The sequence below is a fragment of the Stylophora pistillata genome, chromosome 3 (genome assembly GCF_964205215.1).
Source record: "Stylophora pistillata chromosome 3, jaStyPist1.2, whole genome shotgun sequence".
NCBI classification, from domain to species: domain Eukaryota; kingdom Metazoa; phylum Cnidaria; class Anthozoa; order Scleractinia; family Pocilloporidae; genus Stylophora; species Stylophora pistillata.
The window spans coordinates 14,828,915-14,853,242 of NC_142521.1; the positions used below are offsets into that span (position 1 = coordinate 14,828,915).

The 24,328-nt window shown below is 37.3% G+C and overlaps 1 protein-coding gene across 3 annotated transcripts; it reads right to left on the reverse strand.

Moving 5' to 3' along the window:
* Positions 1-938: 938 nt before the first annotated feature.
* Positions 939-22,988, reverse strand: LOC111331841 (uncharacterized). 3 transcript variants are annotated; one of them, XM_088752288.1, is made up of 26 exons: positions 22,795-22,988; positions 20,512-20,635; positions 18,623-18,815; positions 18,323-18,458; positions 17,896-17,947; positions 17,759-17,808; positions 17,422-17,488; positions 17,185-17,231; positions 16,732-16,804; positions 16,515-16,597; positions 15,958-16,012; positions 15,790-15,845; positions 15,451-15,517; positions 14,644-14,711; positions 14,062-14,092; positions 13,679-13,791; positions 12,557-12,629; positions 12,157-12,242; positions 7,250-7,325; positions 6,417-6,505; positions 5,591-5,729; positions 5,024-5,245; positions 3,544-3,673; positions 2,832-3,213; positions 2,573-2,626; positions 939-1,979 (listed from the first exon to the last, which is right to left on the reverse strand). In XM_088752288.1, the coding sequence occupies exons 3-23, from the start codon at positions 18,811-18,813 to the stop codon at positions 3,582-3,584; spliced, it is 1,866 nt and encodes a 621-aa protein (XP_088608414.1). In that variant the 5' UTR covers positions 18,814-18,815; positions 20,512-20,635; positions 22,795-22,988; the 3' UTR covers positions 939-1,979; positions 2,573-2,626; positions 2,832-3,213; positions 3,544-3,581. The 3 variants fall into 3 exon arrangements, with proteins under 3 accessions (XP_088608414.1, XP_088608416.1, XP_088608415.1); XM_088752290.1 differs by lacking the exon at positions 22,795-22,988 and adding an exon at positions 21,497-21,601; XM_088752289.1 differs by lacking the exon at positions 20,512-20,635.
* Positions 22,989-24,328: the final 1,340 nt, after the last annotated feature.

Genomic DNA, 24,328 nt, shown 5'->3' on the forward strand with positions numbered 1-24,328 from the left:
GCTCTTATTTGGACTGGTAAATTCTACTTTAAGTGTTGATATGTTCTTAAGGTATTTTTCAATCCCGAAAAATCTGTATGTTACAATCATAAATGTTTATTTCTGGGGAAAACTACAGAAGTAAGGCTATCAGTTGTTTTCCATTGAAAATCGAGCAAAGAAAAGAAAAACATGCAGGATGGAATCTATAACTGCAATGGGTGAACAAAACGTTTTACCGCGAAATGTAAATTAAAGATTTTCTTCAATTGGCGTACCTTACAGAATATCTTCGGCTATTGTAGCATGTTCTCCTGGGCCCATCATAGAGCGAAATAAGATCGTTAACATATACTTTTTTAAACATCTGTGAAGCTTTTCGAGACTATAAAATAAAAAGGATTGAAGCTGCGTAAGACAGAATGGAACTGAAAGTGTAACAACTCATTACGGACTTCTGCACGAATCCACGAATTGAAAATAAGGTTTTCGATACAGTTTTGTACCTTTCGAGATGTCTACGGTCATTTCCCCGTTTCCACACAGATTAAATGATCGCGTCGGCCCATCATGGAAAGTAAAAAGGTTTGCAGATCGACAAATCTAAAAGAAGCGGCCGTGATATCATTAACCATGATACAGAGCAAGATTGGTCCCTGGACAATTATAGTTAGTTGATAATCCATTTACAACAACTCTTCGCTTTCTGTTAGTGAGAAGGCTTATTAAATACATTCTGGGATGCACTTGTTTTGGTACACCCCCGGACAATCCAAAGTATTTTATAGGTTGTGAATGAGGCCCTGTGTGTCGATTTCCTTTCATTAGTGTCAAGTTTCTCCTCTAAACAAAACCACGTCGAGTTGAAAAAAAAATACGTTTTTATACTCTTAGTTTTTCTCTTTCTCAGTTTTTAAAAAAAAAAAAACTGTGTTATTTGGGACTACGAGAGCCGAGGGGACGGTTCATGTATTATTTATTGATAAATACACAGACAGATCGAAGGCGAAATTAAGTATTTACAGTTATATGATAAAACTAATAAAGTTTTAATTCTAATGGTATATGTAATTATACCAAGGATAATGATATAGAAATACTAGTCTTCTGAGTAAACTGGTGGTAAAAACGTAGACTATAAAGATAAATATTCTTTTAAACACGAGCTCATTAAAAATGTGTTTCTGAAACGATCTGTTTTCCATTTTAGGACGATAATTAGACCCTGATTAACGCAAGGTTTATCCATTATTATACATTATTTATACTTTATTAAGATCCAACTGCTAACATTGTACTCGCATAAAAAGAAGCAGAAAATACAAACATTTGATGACAAAAAAAAAATTAAGTTGTAGCGCAGGAGATAAACGCCTTGCACTATAGAAGAACCTTGCAAAAATCGTTTTCTACAGCAGCAAACACCAAAGAGATTAAAATCAGCCAAAGAACGGTGAAAATTGCTAAAATGCCACTTAATTGTGAAAAACACTTCGCTGATCTCAAGGGATGCTTCGAAAATTGGTATGTTCAGACATAAAAGAGAGGAAGAATTAAATTGAACTAGGGGCTACGAGGTTATGGCATCTTTTGACATATCTACCTTTGCAAAATGCAAAGAATAATTCATAAACTAGCACATTTTCGTAGTCAGCAACTTAACGATTCTCTAGATTGGCAATGATCTTGGAAATAAATGTAAAAAATATATAGAAAAAAAAATTATAAGAATAAAAACCATGCACGTAAACAAAGCCAACTAGCCGGTAATTTCAGCTGGCACAATGTTTCTCAGCCGTTGACAATCCTCCTCTAGTCGGATGCTTCGGCTTTCCTTGCCAAGAGACGAATAACTACCTTTGTGTTTAGGCCTAGCTGCTTCAGAGAAGCCTGGTTTAGCTTTAGATTATTTTGTACTTGTGACGCGAGTTCTCTGGCGTTACTTTTCCCCATCAAACGCAATTTCAGAATGCCTCCAAGAAGAGAAACCTCGATACATTCTAATAAATGAAAATGGATACATGTGAGCAGGTGCCAAGTACCAAAGCATTAAAATGCTTTATATTTTATGAACTAAGTAAAAGTTACAAGCATTTTCAAAACTAATGGGGTAACATATAGAGTAAAGAAGTGGTTAGGCTGCTTGCGTAGAAATTATCCAGGAATGCTGTTTAGAAACCTCATGCTGCTTAGGTATGACATTTTTTATCTGGGCGCGACAACTGCTTCTCTCTAACAAAACTGTAGCGTTGCACAAGTAGAAAAACAAAAAAACAAACCAACAAGCATTGACCTTCATCCCCATTTATTTCCTTGGCTTCATTTTTTTTTTTTTAATTCAATTATATTTTTTTGTTAAGCCAAGCTGCAATAACTGCAGACCACCCACAATGGCCAACCAACCCATGATATGAGCAACTTCTTAATCTAATCTGTTATTTTATCATCGATGCAACTACTCTGTCTTAAACCCCGTAAGTACTCGTCATACATACATCAAAGTGTACAAGTATGTGTATGAAATAATTCGTATCCAAGTTAATTCCACTGAGAAAATTGTAGCGCGAAAGGGGATTTGAAAAAACTCTCATACCTTTCACATAGCCGAGTGAGTTCCGATATTTCTGCCATCAGTCAACTGGAGAATCTTAATTGAGAAAGAAGAGAAATTTATTCAGGATAATTACAATTTGCGTTCGAGGAATATGTTTGTGAATTTGAGGAGTCACTTAAAGCATGATAATCATTTTTTTATGTTGTCCTTAACGTTTTGGCAAACATTATATCACAGCATCCAAAAACTTTGGCGCCTGCATAACAGGATCGATAAATGGCTAATTAAGTACACTCACCCGAATTCCTGGGGCAGTCTAGGTGGCACATTCCTCGACTGGATCTTTGCAGGTCTTTGCAGTAGCATTTTTTATGTTACTGCTGTCGCTGTTTTGCTCAAACTCAAGCCAGAGGTGCATACATTCTGCTTGATTGCAACCTTGAACCTTCTGAGTGCAAACGAGTCTGACTGAGTTTTCTTCACAGCAGGCAGGGCGGATGAAACCTCTTTCATGTGATAAATTCTCCAGCCAGGAGAACTCAACTCACATGGAGAGAAGTGCCAATTCAAGCTGTTTACGTACTTTCTGAGCAAATGAAACCCCAGTGGAGTTGCCCCATCCGTGGCTCCTTTGAGTTGGATAGAGAACAAATTCCATAGACGGTGCACGGAATACATGCCTGGAAAAACATATTATATTGGAAGTGAGAAAAACTGTCATGAAATGAGATAGTTATACGGCCCACAAAAGTTTTTATCACTTTTCATCTAGAATTGGGACACTTAAATAACGAGAGCCACATCAGGGATAAATGTCGTATTCTTTTGTGCTTCAGTCAAGATTTCAAGACCTTTATACTCGTGGTAAACTAGGGCCGATATCAAATTTTCTTAAGTAGGCATTACTCAGTGAAAGCCTATGACCAGTGCTGTGAAAAAAACCCAAACAAAGACAACAACAACAAAAACAGACAACAGAAGGGGGAAAGTGACCATATACAGAAACTTACTTTCGAGTAATTCTTCCAATTTACCCATATGATCAGTCTTAATCCTCTGAAGCTTCCTCTGCGTCAGATGTTTCTGCATCTCCAAAATAACCCTCCTCTACTGGTTGATCTTCCACCACTTGAGTTACCACTAAAAAGTGACACGGTCGCCAAAACATTAATTTAAAAGAGAAATGTAATCGTTTGTTCCAGGATGTAATCAATTGGGATATGGATCGAGACGTTTCGACTGCATACTGCTAATGTTCTCCAAGTACTGTTGCTGGTTTCAATGCTGTAGGAAGCTTTCTACGCTATCGCGGGCTAAGATGGTAAAAGTGTCGTCTAAGTAGCGTTTCCAGATCCTGGGTATGTAGGGTGATGATGTTACTGCTTGTTCTTCAAAACTCTCCCTGTGGAGGTTAGTGATAACTGTAGAAACCGGGCTTCCAACAGCTGTGCCTTCATCTAGTTCGTAAATTGATCCATTGTACTGGAAGTAACAGATTAAAATCGACGACGAAAAAACACAACAGTAGCAGAGCCGTGCGGCAGCAGACCACAGAGGGATCCTGCCCGAAAGATGCACCAATCACAGCTGTGGAGTTCTATCCAATCACGGCTAAGCACACAACATACGGCTGACTCGGTCGACCTCAGCGCCTGAGGAAGACTAGCAGCATGCAGTCGAAACGGAGCGATCCACATCCCAGGTGACCACATCGTGAGAGAAACGATTACATTTCGCTTTTAATTATTTACCACGATGAGTGATCTCAACCTATTTTAAGATAAAAATATTCATGTTCAACAAAGAATCAATGCATCATGGTCCAAATTTGTCGAGACCAAGATTTCCTATCACGCAACTTAAGTAGATGGTTCTCCAGTTGAATTGCAATTTTTTAAGCCCCCATTTATGACAAAAGTTGAAAAAATCGACATTAGACTTACTACTACAGCTTTCTCGTAAATGTATTGAACGATAATGAGAATATGAGCCCTTTACTACATAAGGTTAACCAGGAGAAGGCACTTTCGATGGCGATCAACTTTAGAGGTACATATGTCATGATCAGATTAAACATGCCCGACAAAAGAGACCGTTTACTATTTTTTTAAGTATTTGTACATTAGTCATTAATTCAAGTCTTAAAAAAGAGAGGCAGAGTGAAGAGAGCGCTTCACTTTCCATTACGAACATACTCCTTTCCACATCAAAATAAATCGGTTTGATCATGATAGCGTTTTTTTTTTTTTCAGACTGCCAACAGACATTCTGCTGATTCAGGGAATCGCAATTGAAGCCCCTTGTAAAGAAACTAACCCAGCCATGATTTTCAAGCACTTGCGAAAATAAGAAATAATTACAAAAGAAAAGCTTGGGCGTTATTCTGACGATCCCAGGTTTCATGGTTTGACTCTACGAAACTCTCAATCTAATCATTTCTTGTCATAAAAGTTTAGAGGTCATTGCTTCAAACAAGCTGAAAATTCTTACCTAACTCTTGGTTATTTTCCTCTGCAAATTCGTCACTTTCGTAGTCAGTCACACTCCTGAGACGCTTTACAGACTCTTCGACTTCATCTAGAAAGCGTTTAGCGCGCGTAGTCTGCTCGGTTGTGGAATTTTCAAATTTTTTGTAAGTAAATATAGCCTTTGCCACATAATCACCGTTCAGTGTGGTGAAAGTAACGGTAACAGGTCCTGGCGCGTCACCACCTATTTTGTACAAGTAAATGATACAATATAACATGTGATAGATTTTCATTATTACCTGTAATATATGACTTCAGTAGTCGCGCTGAGTTCTTGAAAAAGGAAATTTGTTTTGTAGTGAGTAGTGAGTGTTCCCATATAGCTAAATACATAAAATGAAGAGCCGCAACCTGTTACGGGACTGGGCAGGAAGCCCTAAACCACTTCTGGTAAAAATATTGTACATCTCGGCAAGAATTTACACCCTCTTGTATCACTACTGAGTATACCTCAGGCTGAAAAAGAATCAGCCTACGCAGTTGAAGGTCACTCCTCAGCATAATCAGACAAAAAATGCAAGATACTTACGAGGAATTTCCTCTCCAAACATAGCCAGACCATCCCTCGTTACCCTGACTTTCTCGGACCTATTACCAAATGATGCCCAAGCTGTCGCCATTAAGGGAGGAAGCTCTTCATCTATTTCTGCACGGAAGATTCCTCCGCCCTAGTTGAAAAATGGGGAAAATAAACCCGAAATGTTAATATTCCAAATCGTACTTCCAATGCGCAAAAAAAAAATGGTTACGGAGAGCTTGGTAGGCGCTAATGTCGATTATTTCAAGTTTTAAATACAAGCATGAACCAGAAAACGCAAAAAGAAAAAAAAACTCGTGGCATCCATACATTTTACCGCGTAAAAGGATGACACATTAAATCACGCCTTTCGCAGCTTGGAGCGAAATAGTTTGGTATTTCAGTGGTGTCTCAAAAATAAAAAGAACAATGCATGGCCGCCTAAAGATAAGAAATTTCTCATCATGAGTTGAACAACATTTCTTCCGTTCGCTGCGCTCATGATCACTCGTGAGATATTTTCCTACACTCGAAATCATGCTAGTTGATACGTGATGCAGTATAATGACGGATGCTAGGATTTTGCTAGATTTCCATGGATGAATTACAGAAACTTAAACGCGAATTTTACCAATGCCAAAAAATTTAGAAAAAACTTTTAGGCAAAAGCGGAAGAAATGATAAAGTAGGTGCTTCTTTGTCGCCTCTCAGTACATTTTAATAGAAACAAGGAGGAGTTCTTTTCTAAATGGTACATCTAATATTACTTCCAATTTCCGCTCATTGCAAGTTGGATAAACAAATAACGGCAAAGGACAAATACAAAATCTGGATCTACCTGCAAAGGCCCCTCGCTGGGTTTCATTCTCGCTTCTTGAACGCGCAGAGGTTTTGGTCGGTTGAGAGTTTCAGCCTGACACGTGCTCGCTGTATAAAAATTTAAAAAAAAGCAAAACTAAACGACTGTAATCTGAGACGAATTTTAAGACGCAAAGCAAGTTTTATCCCAAATTAAATCTGCCAATTAGTCACTCTAAACCCATGTACCCCTATCGCCGAGTACATAGCTGAGCATTTACGGGGAAAATTCACGGGCGAAAGGGCCGCGGTTATCGGGGACTTCTACAGCTATTTCATGTCATTCAGGGTGCGGGGCATTAGCACCAATGCAAGCACCAGTCTAATGCTCCGCTATCTCCCGACCCCGGGGGTGCAGGGATTTATATTGACTAGTCCACTACATACTAGTAAGAATATATCGAATCTAGTCGTGACGAGTTTTACTATTTCGAGATGCTACTTCAGAAGACGATTGAGTAAGAGATGGGATGCTAGTCTTTCGCATGTTACTCACTTTACCCGGTGATCATATTTTTATGGCCTTTTTAGGTCTCTTTACCCGTAGTCAAGCGCACTTTTAACTGGACTACCACAATCCAGATCTACACCGTGTAATTTTACTTTTCCATAATTATATACGTTATATACTTTTTTATTCAAGTGAGCTGTCAATTGCAATAACGAAGAGTCTACTTCGGATTTCGATGTTCTGTCCTAGCCCAGTGTTTTATGGAAAGGTTTTTCAGTTAACTTAGTTAATTTTAGTTGTTTGTTTCATTTTCCCGTAATTACGGAAATCAAGCCTAACAAGTTTTACTCCGTCAAACTCACCTTCAGACGAAATACCGCTGTCAGATTGTCCGGAAGAATCTCTTACGTAGTTTGGTAAACGATCTTTCCCCATCAACTACAGAGCAGGGGAGAAAAACACAGACATATTTACTTTGAGCAATTATAGACGCCCGTGCACCTGCGTCGACATACAAAATAAACGACGAAGATCTTGAAATCAACTTAAAAGCAAATTTTCGAAGTCGTAAGATGACAAGCTTATGATAAATAAGTTTGTTGAGCTCTAACCTTGACTATAGACTACGAGCAGTCCCTCCTTTTCGGCGAAGTCCGTCACGCGAGTCAAAAAAAAAATCGGTGAAAATAATTGCTGTTAATGCGCAGTAAGGAACTCTTAGAACTCTCTAAAAGAGCCCCCTCGGCACGCTAACAACAGGTTTTTTTCACTGTTTTTTTTTTTTTTTTTTTTTTTGGCCTGCGCGATGGACTTTGCCGAAAAGGAGGGATTTCTCATAGTCTATGACTGTTACAATGCCTGCTGTGCGGCCTTAATTCGCCGTAACTTTGGGCGACTTTGGGCGATTTAAGGCGACTTAAGACGACTTTAGCGAAAGTGGCAGAAAAAACATTGCGACTTTGGGCGATTTAAGGCAACTTAAGGCAACTTAAGGTGACTTAAAGTGATTTTATTTGACTGAAGTGATAAAATCAAAGTTAGCAACAGTCTCTCCATAAACCTTAAAAATATTTACAGAATCCCTTGCAATAAACACCATAGTCAATTTGATTACTTTTGTGTGCTCATAAGTCACCATAGTCTAAAACATCCAGATTTCAAACCAATTTAGCTAAAAATGATTGGACAGAATTACCACAACAGTTGTTATTAAATCATACAGTCAAAGCTAGTGAATAAGTGAGTGGCAACACTAGACACCAAAACTGGACTAATGTGACACCGCGGAAATTCGTTTTTTGGGGCACGTACAGTATTTTACTGGTCAGCGGACACCTTGACGAAACCAGAAAATGCCGATAACTTTTACAGTGTTTTCGCCATGAGTCTAATCGACAGCGTAAAAAGGCAAAACTTAGGAAGAATACTGCAAACTTAGCTTTGAAACTCGGCTCACCTTTTGGATAGTTATTATGCTGAGTTATATAATTTGCCAAAGCCGAACTGAAGTTGCAAACGATTTGAAATTGTTGTTTTCCGCAGGCGGCTCCGTGGCAACTAAATTCTGTTTATAAAAGAGCTTTTGCACTAGGGCTAAAAATTACACGGTTTTTGAATGGCTGAGGCGGTGATCCAAGAACTTTGCATGACCGGGTTTGTAAATCAGTGGCTTGACTCATATAAATCGGCATGTCAACGGCATTTTGATCAGATCCGTCGAGAAGACAAAATATGGGTACTCGTGTAAGTAGCACGGCCATCCTATCCCCACTCGTTATTGCCGAACGTTGTATCAAGTTGGCCAAAACAGTTCTACGAATAAACCTGGAACACACTGCCGTAACATTTGTACGATTGAAGCCCCCAAAGTACAAGAACTGGCCTCAAAAAGAGAAAGATTAAACCGAGGTACGTGTCAAGTACAAAATGTCCATTTTAATGATAATAAATGAAGTTTTCACTTTCCACCTTAGTTTGTAATTTTTTTTCTGAGCAATAATTTTACTTTCCCAAAAAGTATTTGTTTCCCATCACAATTATGAATAATTTGCAGTATGTCTTTTTTTTATGCTGCTCTTCCCTCACTAATCATTTTATTTTGTTTCTTTCTTTTTTATTTTTCTTTTCTTTCTCTACTAACTTACTGCCATCTGCAACATAAAATGTACTGAGCTAACAGAAAACTTCTGGTTTATTTAGCTTCCTGATTCACAAAGTAATATTACCATCTTGGTACTACTAGAAAACAAATTTTTAAAAAAACAAAAGTACTGTAAGGTAAAATAATTATAGTAACATAATTTAATCGATTTATGAGAAGAAAGCACTGTATTGTCTTTTCTCATATTGCAACAGCCTTGAATGAATCAACTATCTTCTAAACTTGATTTCTTATAATCAGAAGCTGCCCGAGTTATAAATGAAGAACTCTTGATAGGTGTTTATGGAGGTGTAAAGAACATAATGACCATGATGATTAATCTTCCAAATCAGAAATGTCAGAGGAAAATTATCAGAAGCATTTCTGAAGTCAAAGTTGTTTGTTAAAAATGTTCAGGAGAAAATTTATTAGATTAAGTCAGTTGTCAATTCCCAGTTAACAATAAGTCATGAGGAGTAACCAAGAGCTTGTAATTAGCCACTGCTGTGCCCATCAGTCAAATAAAAATCAGGGATGGGATATTCCCAAACATGAACAATCATAGCACCATACAGATGTCCTTTTCCCAACTTATTACTGGGGAGGGGACCACTGGTATGGCTATGCTAGTTGTAGTCAATAAGAAATTCTCAACTAGTTTCAGCAATATACATATATTTTGCCACCTTGAAAAACAAATGGTTACAAGTCAAATAGAAATGTTTCATAATGATGTTGTGTGGGGATACAATGTAATATCACTGATGGGGATCATAATTATCCTTACAGTGGTTCAGAGCATGGGATGTGTATGATTCCTTAAGCACATAGAAACTATGTAAAGCAAAGCTAATCTAAAAACAATTAATGGAAGAAGAGTAGTTGATTATTTGCATAAATTAATGCAATGCACGTGCAAGATAGTGGAATATACTTCAGGTAAACAGACATGTGCCTGTAAACGTTTCGAATGACTGAGTTATAAAAAGTAATAATAAAAAAAAAGTGAGTTTCATTGAAAATGCTTCCGTGTAAAACAAATAGAGCTGTTTGGGAAATTAAAGTAGCAGTTGTAGCAACAGGTGCAAGCAAATGTACTAAAGACATGTAATAGAGATCTACAATCAATTGCTATCAATAAAGACTTAATTCAAGATAAATTGTAAATGAACCGATCATGTTGGACGGTCTCGAATATTACATATTTTCAGCGCCCTCGATCAATCACCTACATAATCTTTCTCGAGCCTTGGCGCAGCAAACAATTTTTCAATTTCTTCGATTTGCACCTCCCTTTGTAAACATCCCCATCTATGAGCTAAACAAGCGTTATTCTGTTCACGAGAGATAACTTGTTGATAAAACTGCAAGTATATGAAATGTACAAATGTTTTCATATTTTGATTACGGACACCCGTTCTTAAAGGTACATAAAATCAGAAAGGTGGAATGGCGAAAAATCAGTCTATAAAGGTAAAATTATCTTCCAAGCGAATGATTCCAAAATGAAAAGGCACCGCACGTCGACGCAAAGTGAGTGTGAATATTTTCACAACACAATAATTACGTGTATCGCTTCATGCTAAAAACACTTAAAAATCCAACCAGTATTCAGACTCGCTGGGAAAGTATCTTCCAGAACTAATCTCCTGCTTTGTCTGGATAACTATCGCTGTTTTTGACAAATCTGAATGCGAGGGCGACTGAAGAAACACGATCGCGCTTTGTAATGACGGCCAGCTAAAGTCAGCAAACAGCAAACAACTCCAAACACATGACTCCCATGTACCGCTATTTGTTAAGACGTGGTTTTAGTATTAAAAACCCATTCAAAGGATCAATTATAACAAAAAAGGAGAAGTATCATGGATATTTTCCAACTTAAAACCACGCAAAAGGCCGATGTTTTTTTCATCGAACTCAGTCTACAAACACACGTGTAGCGGCAAGCGAACATCAAGGCCGAACGAAGCGCCGAGAAAATCGCGACCGGAGAAATACGACCAAGCCAGGGGATACGTTACGGAGACTTATCTTTAATAGATCTCGTAAACTGTAGGCGAATTAAAAAAGGAAACTTATATAATCGATTGTACTCAATTGAAACACGTGGCGACTTAACAGCGTAAATAAATCTAACATAACGAAAAGAACCAGTAAATGAACTAAGTGCCACGGCAAACACAAAATATATACTTATAAAGATGAAAGAGCTTGCTCGAAACGAGATAAAGGAAAATTATGACTAGAAATAGCCGCTAGACGATACGACGGCGGCGAGTAAATAACACACACACAAAGCATAAAATCAGATCAAGAGAAACGCTACCTTGCATAAATCGGGCAAGCTACAGAGTGAGAACAAACGAATGCAACTTACATATCGGTCCCTATACGTCGGTGGCTTGAAACCAAAACTTAAGAAGTAACCTTAGGACGGACGCCGGACATAACAGTGAACAGTAAAGGAGCGTACGATGCAACAACTAAAGAAAGAAAAACTATCCGAAAGGCTCAAATGGCACAAAGGCCAACTGTAACTGAAATGTCACGCAAACTTCAAGTCACGCAATTAAAGTCGCGCATTTACAACATGGAAGCGCTTGGCAGCCTAAAGTTGATGACCACTGACCACTGTGACGTCACCAAAACGTATTTCCGCGGTGTCGACTAATGTCGAGTCCAGTGCACTAACCATTCAGCCACCATGCCTCCTCATCTGATCCTTATGATTAAAGTGGGGTGAATGGGGTCAATTGATATTAGGGTGGAACCCGCATGACATTGTGTAACCAATAGTGACTTAGGGAAACTTAAGGCAACTTAAGGTGACTTAAGGCGACCTAGGGCGGCATAAGGCGACTTTAGGCGACTTAAGGCAACTTTAGGCGACTTAAGGCAACTTAAGGCCCCAGAGTAGGCCTTGTTACAACTATACTCACTCTCAAAAAACATAATTGATCGATCAAAGTTCAACCAGAGAAAAACATTAAGCTTATACCCTCACTACTCAGTCAAACGAATAACATGCATTTAACCGAAGAATTACTAAAAAAGTTGGATTGATAAGACTGACTGAATCGATTGCTTCTCAAGGAGCAATGATACAACTAATAGAGTTTAATATACCTTGTTACGCTTCCTGTTTGGCTTTGTCACTCCACACCCTTGCGTTGTTCCGTGGGCGTTGAATATTCCATTCTGAGAAACGGTTTCTATATCAAATAATCAATATCATTCATTGTCACTCGGTTTGTTGCACTGTCCAAAAGGCCAATCCAAAATTCCCCCAGGTGGAATTTAGTGACACAAATAATTATCTGAACACCACTCAAAATCCTTAGGACACAAAAATTTAAAATTATATGGAAGACAACTTTAAGGGCTTTAAGGTTTTAGAAAGGAACTCTAAACGTGAAACATGAAAATTGCCAACCAACCAATGATTACAATATTTCTGGAGCTTTGACGTGTATGTTACATTTTAAATTTGTGTTAAAAAGCAGATAGTCAAGCTTCCCTGGCCCACCTTCTAACGAACTGAACGCACTGTCATCGCTTTGAAAGGCATCAGTGGAGGATGAGGGAATCTGACTTTGTAGCTAGTAAAAAAAGAAAGAGACCAGTCGTTTTTAAAAGAGCCTCAACTGTGCCAAATATGCAGGATGTTCATTTCATTGCAAATGAAAACGAGTCAAAGAGTGCATAGGACAATTTTGAAAGATATGAGCGAGGTTTTGTCCAAAGTAAGAACGTCAATAGACTCATTAACCTAATCTAGATTATAATTATCTGGATGCATCTAGATAACGCACATGTCTTTTCGCATTCACACCATTTCATTAATCACACCACTGCACCAAATAAAAGGTCGTTAAGAATAACCCTATTTAAGGTGGCTGAACACAGTTTTCGCGCGCGCTTTTTCTGATGTAATTAAGCGCGCACATGGATTGTAAAAAACAAACATGCCGTCAATAGAGCGGTCATTTTATTTACTCAACACTTACCCGCACTATCTGTGCTATTTTTCTCTATAGTTGGCGCAGTGTATTGAGGGCTTTAATCTTTTATTACAAAGATATGTTAGAAAATTTAACGGTGCAAAGAACCTAGCAATTCTCAGCTTTTTCGTCGTTACCGAAAGAAACCGGTTAAATGTAGCGCATGCGTAGTAAGTAAAAAAATTGCGATTGAATGGAAAATTGCTTTCTCGGAAATAAGCCTATTTCTTGAAAACCACACATTAGAATTTCACGAAATATGGCACAAAAATACTTTAGGAAATAAGTAACTGGAGTATTGAAAAAAAATGATCTTAAACAAAGGAAATTCTAGAAAATCGAGTGAAACAAAATGGTGTTAACTTGTGAGTATCGTTACAATCTCCTTGCATACAAATTATAAAGAAAATCTAATGACTAGATTTTCTACAAAGTAACGAAACCGATTTTAATTGCCTATTTATATCTATTCATGTCACCATGGCAAAGGCACATACGTCACCTTAACTATCGAAAAAACAAAGTTTATGATATTAACTTGCTTGCTGCCAGTTTTGGCGACCGACAGATCAAGGGTTTTAGAGAAAATGGTGAGAGAAACAAAGGTATCAAAAACTGTGTTCAGTCACCTTAATTGAACAACTTACCTCACTCTGTTCTTGATTTCCATTGATCCAAAATGAGGCCCATGGTATCGTTTCAAATGGTTCAGTATGCTCTCCAAAGTCCATAGCCTCGACGATGTTTTCCAAATCGAAGTCTTAAAAATGAATTTAAGTCGTGAGTCTATGAGGACTGCGTCTATAGTTTACGTTTTAGAACAATAACGGCTGTTACTCGGGCATCGAAGGGTGGACAATTCTTCAGCTAAATTTCTATGGCGTGGATTATATTGTCCCATTACTTAACATCATTCTCCAGCGACTAAATTTCCCAATTTAAACCCTACACTAACAAACAAGGGTTATTGATAGAGCATACCTAAACTTTAAATTCGTTAATTTTCCCATGTAATAAAAAGCAGAATTACCTGGTAAGAAGGGTACGTTCAGGTTATCATCCTAGATATAAAACAGAGAAGAAAGAAAATGGTTAGGTGCTTCAATCAACAGCATAAAAAAGCAGGAATGGTGCTTCCTTAAATTATACCACAGCAGCCACTGAAAAAAATGTTTTCCAAATATTTACAAAATTTTGCTTGAAGGACTGAACACATAAATTTTCGAACCGAGTAAATTTCTGTCTATTTCTGATTTAAAATTCATAATTTTTTTTTCCTCTAATGGAGATTGTTCCAGGCTCTATGGTCTTGCATACGAAAATAATGAATGAGTTAATGCAACCAAAGCAGTACTCTACTCATACCCAACTCAAATTTTCAATTTGCATTCAAAAATACCCGCTGAAATTTTCTTAGGTCCTCCAACAAAGAGTAACATTCAGTGAAAGTGTCTTGTTAAGAAAGATTGCTACAGAGACTAACGGGAGGGCTGGACTTTGGACTTTGGACTTTGGACTTTGAACTTTGATGGACTATTTACGCTTGTCTTCTTTCTAGGTGAAATTCCCAGTATGAAAAAAAAAATTGAACATCGTGGCAGAATTCACTCACCAGCTTATTACTGGTCGTAAAATTTCCCCATTCCCATGGATCCCATTGTTCCCATTCCACTGAATTTTCTAGGAAACGATTAATTTTCAAAGAGTTAGCACCCTTTAAACAACAGGAGACGCAAGCTCAAGAAATGCCATCTCTAAGACTAATTTTGACGTTTCACTCTAAAGCGATTATTTGATAGGAAAATGGCAACCACCTCTGTGAAACTCGGCCACAAGAAGCTAAATTTATTTGCAAATTTAGCAAAAATTAGTTCTAGCTACCACATAATTTTACGTCAGGATCAGAGAATGCATGTCTTCGCAATAAAATTTCGGCACTTTGCGAATTCCTTTGACAGGATAGTTGGGAAAAAAACACCCGATCACAGTTCTTTTTTTTTTCTATTTTTTTGCGCCTTGACATATTTCACATTCAGATGTTATTCAAATCGCGTCTTCCCTTATTGGAGGATTCTTACAGACACCGATCAACCAATTTCCATTTCATTACCCTTTTTTTTTTCTTTTTTTTTTTTTTGCGGTACCGTATGGCGAAGAATCGATCGAACATGATCATGTTTTGAAATTTTTCACTTTAAGTGTTATCATATTGGAAACAAAACCTCATTAAAAATTAACTTTAATTTTAATGAGGTTTTGTTTTCAATATGATAATGAATGATACTTTCTTAGCTTCGACAATCAAAATTTCGCAAAAAACTTTAAATGTTTGAATGTTTTAAATGAAAAGAAAATCTGAGTGTATCCATACCTTTTATGGTACCAGAGGAAATGATACAAATTGAAAAAATTAACTTGCCTGTTGGGTTTGTTGCGTTCATAAATGTCCCTGTTGTCGTGGATTGCCGTGTTTGCATCAATGACACCTTTAACAAACATGGAAAGATGAAATTAAATCTGCTCCTTTAATCAAAGAAACCAATTAGATCCCTGTAACTCAGTAGAGTTATGAATCGTGTAATCCAAGACCTAATTACAAGAGACCGAGGGCACCATTGTAACCGATATAAATGTCGTCTCTGCACTAAATGGGGTTACTGTAATTTCGCTTGTTTACAGGGAGAATTCTCTATTAAACACATATGAAAAATAAATGATAGGTTCAATGCGTGCTTTATCATTCTAAAATATCACTTACATTCCTTCCATTCTTAGAGTTGCGACAGCAGCTGGCCATGGTGGACGACGAATAACCTTAAATGAAAATATATTTATGCTTTACATGTAAACTTCAGGTTCGACACGAGGAGTTTTGTAACAACTAGAGAAAGTATAAAAATTATTGAAAAAATTCGTGCTCGAGTACCTTGTAAAGATAAAGGAGGTCCTCCTGCTGCAGGTAACACCAGGTTTGAGACCGGCTGATTTTGAATTATGAAAAAGTTATTGAAAATTAATTACTTTAATAATTTAAAACCAGTTGTTTTTGGCTTTTAAATATCCATCTAAATGTAATACATTTTAGCACAATAAATTTGCTTCAAGCATGTTCCAGTTTGTCGCAAATTTTATTTGTATTTACGAATTTTATTGCCGGTGACAAGTCATCTTAGACTTTTCGTAGGCTTTGTGTGGGAATGCATTGATGGTAGAGATAGGGTTACTTTTTCCAGCAGGATAATCTTTTTGACCTGTGCAAGGCGCGCCATGCTGGCTTAAAATCTTCAATCAAAAACTTTCCTAATCCAAAGAGACCAGCTAGCAATACTCAAGGTCACTTTTAAAACAAACAAACAGCGTATGTCACCTCCAGTCGTCTACATTGCTTTTTTAAGTGAAATTTGCAGAAAAATAACAATATCCAGACTAAGTCATAAGAGCAGAATTGATTGCACAATTTCCCAGAAGATGACTAATACGTACCTTGAGTTGAGGTTCGGATGAGCATTTGAGGTGAGATGCTGGATTATCTTGGTTGTTCAAGAAACTGTAATCCACTGAATTTCCTTCAAGAAAATTAAATTTGATTTAAATGTTCATACGAGTTAGTAATGGTATAACCAAAAGGTGAGATAACTTTTGGAAAAATGTCGTTTATGTCAACTTTTGACCGTTTATGTTCACACGGAATAAATCTTACCTGTTAATTCATTAGAATCTAAAGAAGAAGTTTTTGAATCCACTCCTGCAACGAGAGGCTGGGCCACAAAACCCTTTTAAAGAAAAAAGGGAGGAAGGTTAGGAATTTGTTTATACAAAAAATTACGTTTTTACGCGTTCGATTACTAAAAGGAAGACTAGTTTAAGTAGAATCCACTCCAATTTTTCCATGGAATTAATATATAATTTTCAGCCTCTTCTATGCCTCACTTTTTCAGAGCAAATGTTGATTTCAATCCAAAATGCCAAGCACAACTTTAAATAGGAATCATTTTTTAATCATTCGCAGGGAATAAAAGGAACCTTTTATTGTAAAAAATCTCTTACTTGTCGATTGTGTCCACTATTGGAGAAACATTTATTCCATGGATGACCTGAAATTAAATCTCATTTGTAGGGAAAAGAGAACTTTTGTTATTGGGATATGTCTTACCGGTTGATTATCTCCACTGTTGTAGAGATCCTCATCCCATAAAAAACCTGAAATTAAATACGTTACGTATGAAACATTGTCTTACGGTACCGTGTGGCGAATAACTAAACAAACATCATCGTCTCTTGTAATTTTTTTCCAATCAATCTTTGTTTTAAATGGGAGGAAAATCAGTGGATTCATTAATTCCTTTCATGGTACCAGAGAAACTGATACAAATTGAAAAAATTAACTTGCCTGTTGGGTTTCTTGTGTTTATAGATGTGACCGTTGTCACAGATTGCTGTGTTTGGCTCAATGACACCTTTAACAAAAAGGGAAAGATTACATTAAATGTACTCCTTTAATCAAAGAAACCAATTAGATTATCTCAGTGGTGTTATGAATGTTGTAATTCAAGTTCAAATTTTAAGAAACTGGTAACAAGCATCATTGTAACCGATATAAATGGCGTCTTTGCTCTAAATGGGAATACTGTAATTTTGCCTATTTACAAGGAGAGATCTTCAGTCAACACATGTGAAAAAATAAATGATAGGTTCATTGCGTGCGTTATCTTTAAACTATCACTTACAATCTGGCCATTTTTGGAGTTCTGAAAGAAGCTGGTGGACGACGAATGACCTTAAATAAAACATGTAAGCTTCAGGTTTGACACAAGGAGTTCAGTAACAACCAGAGAAGACATAAAAATTTTAAAGAAAACTGTACCTTGTAAAGATGAGGGAGGTCCTGCTGTTGATGAAACCAGGTTTAGGACCGGCTAATTTTGAAATATGAAAAAAATGTTGTTAATGAGTTCATTTCTATTCAAATCCAGTTGGACTTGTACTCTAGCATGTAATCCAACTTTTCGTAAAGTTTTGGAAATTGCGCCAGAACATTTTACTAATGGTCTTTGCGATTTATTTTGTCACACCAATCACCAATTTTTCATTTAAAAAATCTATTCTGTATCATCTAGCATTAGGTCTCGATTAAGAAAACTGTGGATGTTCCCACATTTTACGAATTGCTTAGGTCAGAGTGCCATACCAGGAAGTAACGAAAGCGAAAGGTCACTAATTCCGAGGTGATAAGCTTCAAAATCATGCATTCGTATGTTTTATATATATATTTATGGATATATCTTGTGTACCTTGTCCTCCATGACTAAATACAACGCCGATTGGCCTTTTATGTATCTTTTAATCATTCGTCCATCCCAAACACGGTGTTCACCATGAAAATTTAATAAATCACTGGTCTGTCCTTCTCGTGATGCACACGAAAACCTAAATAATAATGAGAAGAAAAAGTATTCCCATAAGGGATTCTTTAAATTTCGCAGTTCCGTTCTCTATAAATCAAAGCCATGAGAGTCATGCAGCGCTGGTTTTACAATCTATTAATGAATGCAAGTGGTTTCTAAGAAACGTCAAGTACTTACTTCACTTACCTTTTATTTGACAAGATAGGGCGAAACAAGTTTTCAAACAAGCCTCTTACATCACCATCTGTCATGTCTTGACGAAATGTCACACGACGCTTGTACCGTTCTCCTTTCCTCAATCCTGCTATTTCTGATAGGGTCAATGTCCTCGTTTCATCTTCGGTGAGAAGATAAACATTTTTTTGGAATCCTTCCATACCTAAAAAAAGAAGAGTTAGATGAGATGTTGTACAAACTCTTCAATTTTCTTTTCTCAATTAGAGTAATGAAATACACCTAATCAAACAAAGAAGACTAAATACAACTCTTAAACATGCCTCAGATTTAAAGGCATATCTTCTTCCAAAGATTTTATAAATATGTCAGCCTGGACATATTACAGCCTCAATGTATCGCGCGAGTTGTTTTGTTCCATGAATAATGAAACTGCTTCGGTGTTGACTCAAGGATATTAGGACGTAGGAATGAGTAATGCGAAATTGCCATCAAACTGATGATGTTTTTACAGTAGTAGTATAAATGATGCTTGTATTGCAAAGTGAGCGAATCTAAAATAAAGGGTATCAATTTCGTCATTCCCAATACTAATCCACCAGTTAGCTTGATTTTTTTTTAGCTTCAGAAGCCCAATTGTGTTTCTTGGAATCACAGAGTCATTGGCTTTTAGTTCAATCACTGTTTATTCTTATTCTATTTTGCATATTATATCCACGAACGAGTTCACCACAGTGTCACTTCTCCCTTCACTATATCATATCGCTACTTTCAACCGACTCTTTTCAGCCAATTTTAAACTAGCAACAGATCTACTATCAACTATAAGCTAAGAATATGGTTCGACAATTCTTTGATGAATCACTAGAACTTATGGAAAGTAACAAGTGTGAAAGACCTTTAGTGTCACTGATCGAGATGAATGTAAATTTGTTGGTATGCTTTCCAAAGACACGAGCAGGGCATTCGATTCCCTACATTACCCTCTCATTCAGCTAAATTAAAGGCTTATAATTTCACAAAACTAGTACAAAACTCCTTATTTCAACCTTTAGAGACTGTTTCAAATAGGATCAAACCGAGCAGAGAAGAGAGATCCTTAGAGAGGATGTCCGGGAAATTTCCTCTGGGATCTGCATTTAGGCCATTATTATGCATTTTAACCCACCCATTAATTTTGTCGCGATTTTTTTGGTTACTTTACGTCAAGTGATTCAAATCACAGGACAGTTATCACATAATAACCCCCGTCCGCGTCGATATTTGTCCTCCGATTTTTTCCGTGAAAAAGAAACATAGTCAATACAAGATTTTAACTTTTCCGTTCTCCTATTTACATGGAAGGAAACCAAACTCGTTTTTTTGAGTCTAGCGAAAGTGGCATTGATAAACATTTCTTTCTAGTCAAGTTTTTGAAAAGCACGTCGGGAAATGTGAACCAAAAGCGCCAAGTTTTCGAGTTAACTTCAGTGGCGTTCTGAGAGTTAATTTCAAATGACAGCTTGTCAAGTTTTGGTCCAATCACACTGAAAATAAAGTTATATAAACCAATCAAATGTACTTGCTTTCTTGCTTGCGTCCATCACGCGCATTCGCCATCAGATCACTACTGGCTTTGTTACTGTGTTTACGCGCAGTTTAATTGCGATGTGAAAATTAATGGGGTTATGAAATAAATAAACCTCGTTCTGGCTTGCTGGTATGTCGGCTGATAATGTCCTTCGCTGAGAGATTGTCCTCAAAATTTCATATTTGCCCTCGAAACTTCGCTTCTCGGCCAAATATTCATTTTTTGGACAATTTCTCAGCTGCGGACATTATCAGCCGACATAACAGCCGCCCGAAGGGGTTTATTTACTAAATATTTCCAGAATAATTTAACTTATGATACGAAGACATACCTTTTACATCAAAATATGTATGCAGCTGATCATCAACTCTATAATACGTGCGGAAATGTAGTAGATGTGCAAGCTGGCAGTATGTGGAGAACTTACTTAAAGGGAACTATGATAAGTGCAGGACCTGAAAAAAACATTCGATTTTCTAATTGAAAGTTATCTTATAGTGTCCCCATTTCGCGTTTTTTTTAATGTTGTTTTGATAAAGAGATAAAAACTATTAATTTTATCACTATTGTCATTAATTTGATTACCATAATCATTATCAACAGCACCTAAACTGACTTGAGACACAAACTGACTTGTTCTGAGCCCAGCTAAGTTGTTTTGTTCTGAGCAGTGAAAGGTAATTACTACGTTTCCCCTATATTCAGCCTATTTCAGTCGTAAAACTCGATCAAATTTTTTTTCCGTTACGATGTTGCTGTGGCGCTGTCAGTTTTCTGACCTTGCTATATCACGGCTCGATGGACATATAAGTATAATCATATTTCACTTATTTTGGATCTTCACGGATTCCATTCTGTTTCATTCTACGCCTATAAAATCTGTTTCCGATTTCTGATGGCAACTCGTCGAGAACAATAACCTTGCAAAATTTATCAAAGCGCTTCGAATAGTAGATCAGTTCGTCTATAAGTGCAATTAAAATAACGACTTTTTGAGGGGTAACTGAGTTTAGCATCGAATGTTGGTCGGTTTTTAGTTTTCGAAACGAATATCCTGTCAACAGACCACAGAATGACCGAACAATCGCTATGCTTCGCAACGTCTCCGCAACGTTGAAATATGGCCGCCATTGTAGCTCAGGCCTCTGGCAGATGTCGTCTTCCCACATGTTAAAATATAGCCGCTGCAAAGCGAAAGGTGAAAGGCCCCCTTGCAGTTTGGGCCTATTTACGATGGATGTTTATTGTAAGCGGAAGTGCAAAATGCTCTCTACATAACAATCTCGCCACTAAAACAAGTCGAATTTTTCTCTCACCTGAGAAATTTACACCTCTGGCATTTCCAGAGTAGTCATAAAAGGGTAAAGGACTTCTTTATTTCCGATCCTGAGCGACTCGATTAGTCATGACTAAATGCCACGAGGTGATTTTGCACGGAAAAATACATGGCATTATCACATGACCATCATAATGATGATCGACATATCAAAACATATCACTGAGACTGATTTTACTTGACGAAAATAGCATTGAATGATCATGTGACCATATTATTTGTCTCGGTCTCCTTGACAATTAATACTTTTCGAAGCCCACAGGAAGTCGTGTATTTATTTAAGAATCCTGTTCTGTGACCTCCTCAATCTTTCTTACTCCTTTCCTCTTTTCTTTTTTACAATCACTTTACGATATTAACAAGACACAAGAATTCAAAGACAAGACTAAATATCGCGTGTTTAAAAACTATGACATATCAGGGGAGGCCGCGAGCCATCCAGCATTCACTATCAAATAAAGCAGTCAGCATTCGCCGTCTACAACAGCAGATCGGCAACTTGTTACCGAAAAATGGAACTTAAAAAGTATGCCCATGTACTTGAAGACAATTTACAATTAAAAGCCTAAGTCCTCGGGTTTTTCCCCCGAAACTATCACGATTTTAAGATTTCCAGTCAGCGGTAATTCTTTCTGCAGGTATGTTTGATATTTTAGACCTTCGAGACTGCTGCCATGAATCACTTTGAAGGCGGTCGAGATCCCTCTTAAATTTCAGTGTCATGAGTGTTTTAAGAAAAATTTAATTGTTAAGGCTAAATTTCGCATAAGTTTAAAGCTTAGCGTGAAACCAAATAACATCAAGATGAGCGAAGAACACTCAAGACCAGCGGATGAAGGCAACAACCATTTGAAATCTGATAAGATGCTCGTTGGAACGGAAGAACATGCTTGATTGAATTGGAAAGGTGACGTTTCCTTTCAAACCTTCGACGAACCATCGCACGTTTGCAAAGTTTTCGTTTAAGTAAACCGTAAACCTATTCATTGGGGAAAGAAATGTTACAAGCACATTTATGTGAAGGAAAGACCGGAGTTGCTCGTTTTTCTGGTGTTATATGTCTAGGTTTACTTCATCTGGTCTAGTCTAATGCAGAGTTCTATGCGAGCGAACCAGCACAAATTCAGTGGTCTTCTGTTAGAGCACGAGCAAAACTTTCGATTGAAACACAGGGGATACGGGATCGAATTGAACCTAAATTTGAATGATGAACTATTGAAAGCTCTCCCTAAACTCTAAGGAGAAAACATTTTCGCCTTTATAAGACTCTCCGCTTACCTGAATGTAGCCAGTTGGGTCGGTAAGATAACTTGAGTTAAGAATCCAGTCATTCGGCAGCGCTAAAAATGAAAGCTGAAAGCTTACACTCCACATTGTTAATTCAACGAATTCCTTGAGTGACTTGAGTCTTAGATTACGAGGATGGTCATGTGACAATACACTTTCTCAATCAAACCTCCACGCCGGTGGTTGGTAACCCGACACGACATGATAGTAGGAAGCGAAACCATTTCGACCATTGCCACATTTATTTTTTGGAATTAGAATTCTAGATGTCGTCCCAGTAGACTTCTGAACTGATTTTACTAAAGGTTTCTTTTCTTAAACCTAAAGCTGTACACACATGTCAATGTTAAACGTTCTCTTCTTAATCTAAAACATTAAAGGTCATTTGTCGCGTTTTTTCTAGTTGTCATCAAAGCTAACGAAATAAACCAAACACAGAATTATTCTGCGATCCGCACGCTTTTTTTATACTCTGTTTACCCCTGCTGAAATGAAAGTAGTCGCAGTTGTATATCGCATTATTTTGATATGAAAGGAATATAGATTTCCCTTTTTGAGGGGATAAAAACTTATATCTATTTTTTTGGCATTGTAAAGAATCTTTGCGAGATCGAAATAGAACGTCGACTATTGTTATGATTATTTGCTCTTTAAGAAAGAAATTGACTGGTCGAGGCCCTTATAAAACTTGCTTTAAGCTCTGATAAATCAATTGCTCGAGAATGGGTAAAACAAATTATGTGCAATTTTCCAGATCTACTTTTTTGAGAAATTCATCACATCTGGAAAAAAAGATATTTCCAGCTGCACAATTACGGACTACAAATTATCATTTATCGTTCGAATGACTTTTGCTTATTCTGATGCTGATAAAATTCAAAATTCTCCTTTGAAATAATAAGCACGCCTTTTGACAAACGGGAAGGAAGAAAGCAAGAGAAAAGATCACAAACTAACCCGGAAAACCGTGACTTCTTTGTTTTGACCAAATCAAATAAGGCGGAGCAATCACCTAAAGGCGAAAAATCACCACCGAAGACAGGACATCGAGGAACGCAACCGCAAACAACAAATGGGGAACTGGCTGCATGCAAGCGAGGCACGCGTGCACGTGAGGTTTGGTTAGGCTTCTATCCTGCCATCAAAGCCAATATGAGAGACGAGGTAGCCTAAAGATCATAGTTCAAAAAAGCTCTTACAGCGGCCCATTTTTAGAAAAACCCTGTAATGTTACGGGCCCCAAAAAGTTGATTTTTGTCAGTCCTGTTTCATTTAAGGACGAGATATTGACAGTTTTGAGAATAGAATAATTAAAAATCAGAAAACGAATCAGAACGATTTAATTAATAATTATTCGATCTAAGAGATAAACATTTGTAATTCGAAATCAAAAAAGCGCAAATTAAGTCTTAATCTCGTAGTAGAATTCAAGAAAAATGTGATTGGAAGCTTACTTCTGTGGCGGGTCGTAAAAAACAGGTTTCTCTCTTCAGGTTAACAGATTCAGGTAAGCGAACAGATTATA

Excerpts from the sequence above, each read along its gene's own strand:
- LOC111331841 (XM_088752289.1), bottom strand. The coding sequence starts at position 18,813 with ATGGAAGGATTCCAAAAAAATGTTTATCTTCTCACCGAAGATGAAACG. Across the intron at positions 15,846-15,957 it reads ACCTCCTTTATCTTTACAAG|GTTATTCGTCGTCCACCATG; the intron begins GTACTCGAGCAC and ends TTTTCATTTAAG. Across the intron at positions 6,506-7,249 it reads CAGCGGTATTTCGTCTGAAG|CGAGCACGTGTCAGGCTGAA; the intron begins GTGAGTTTGACG and ends ATTTTTATACAG.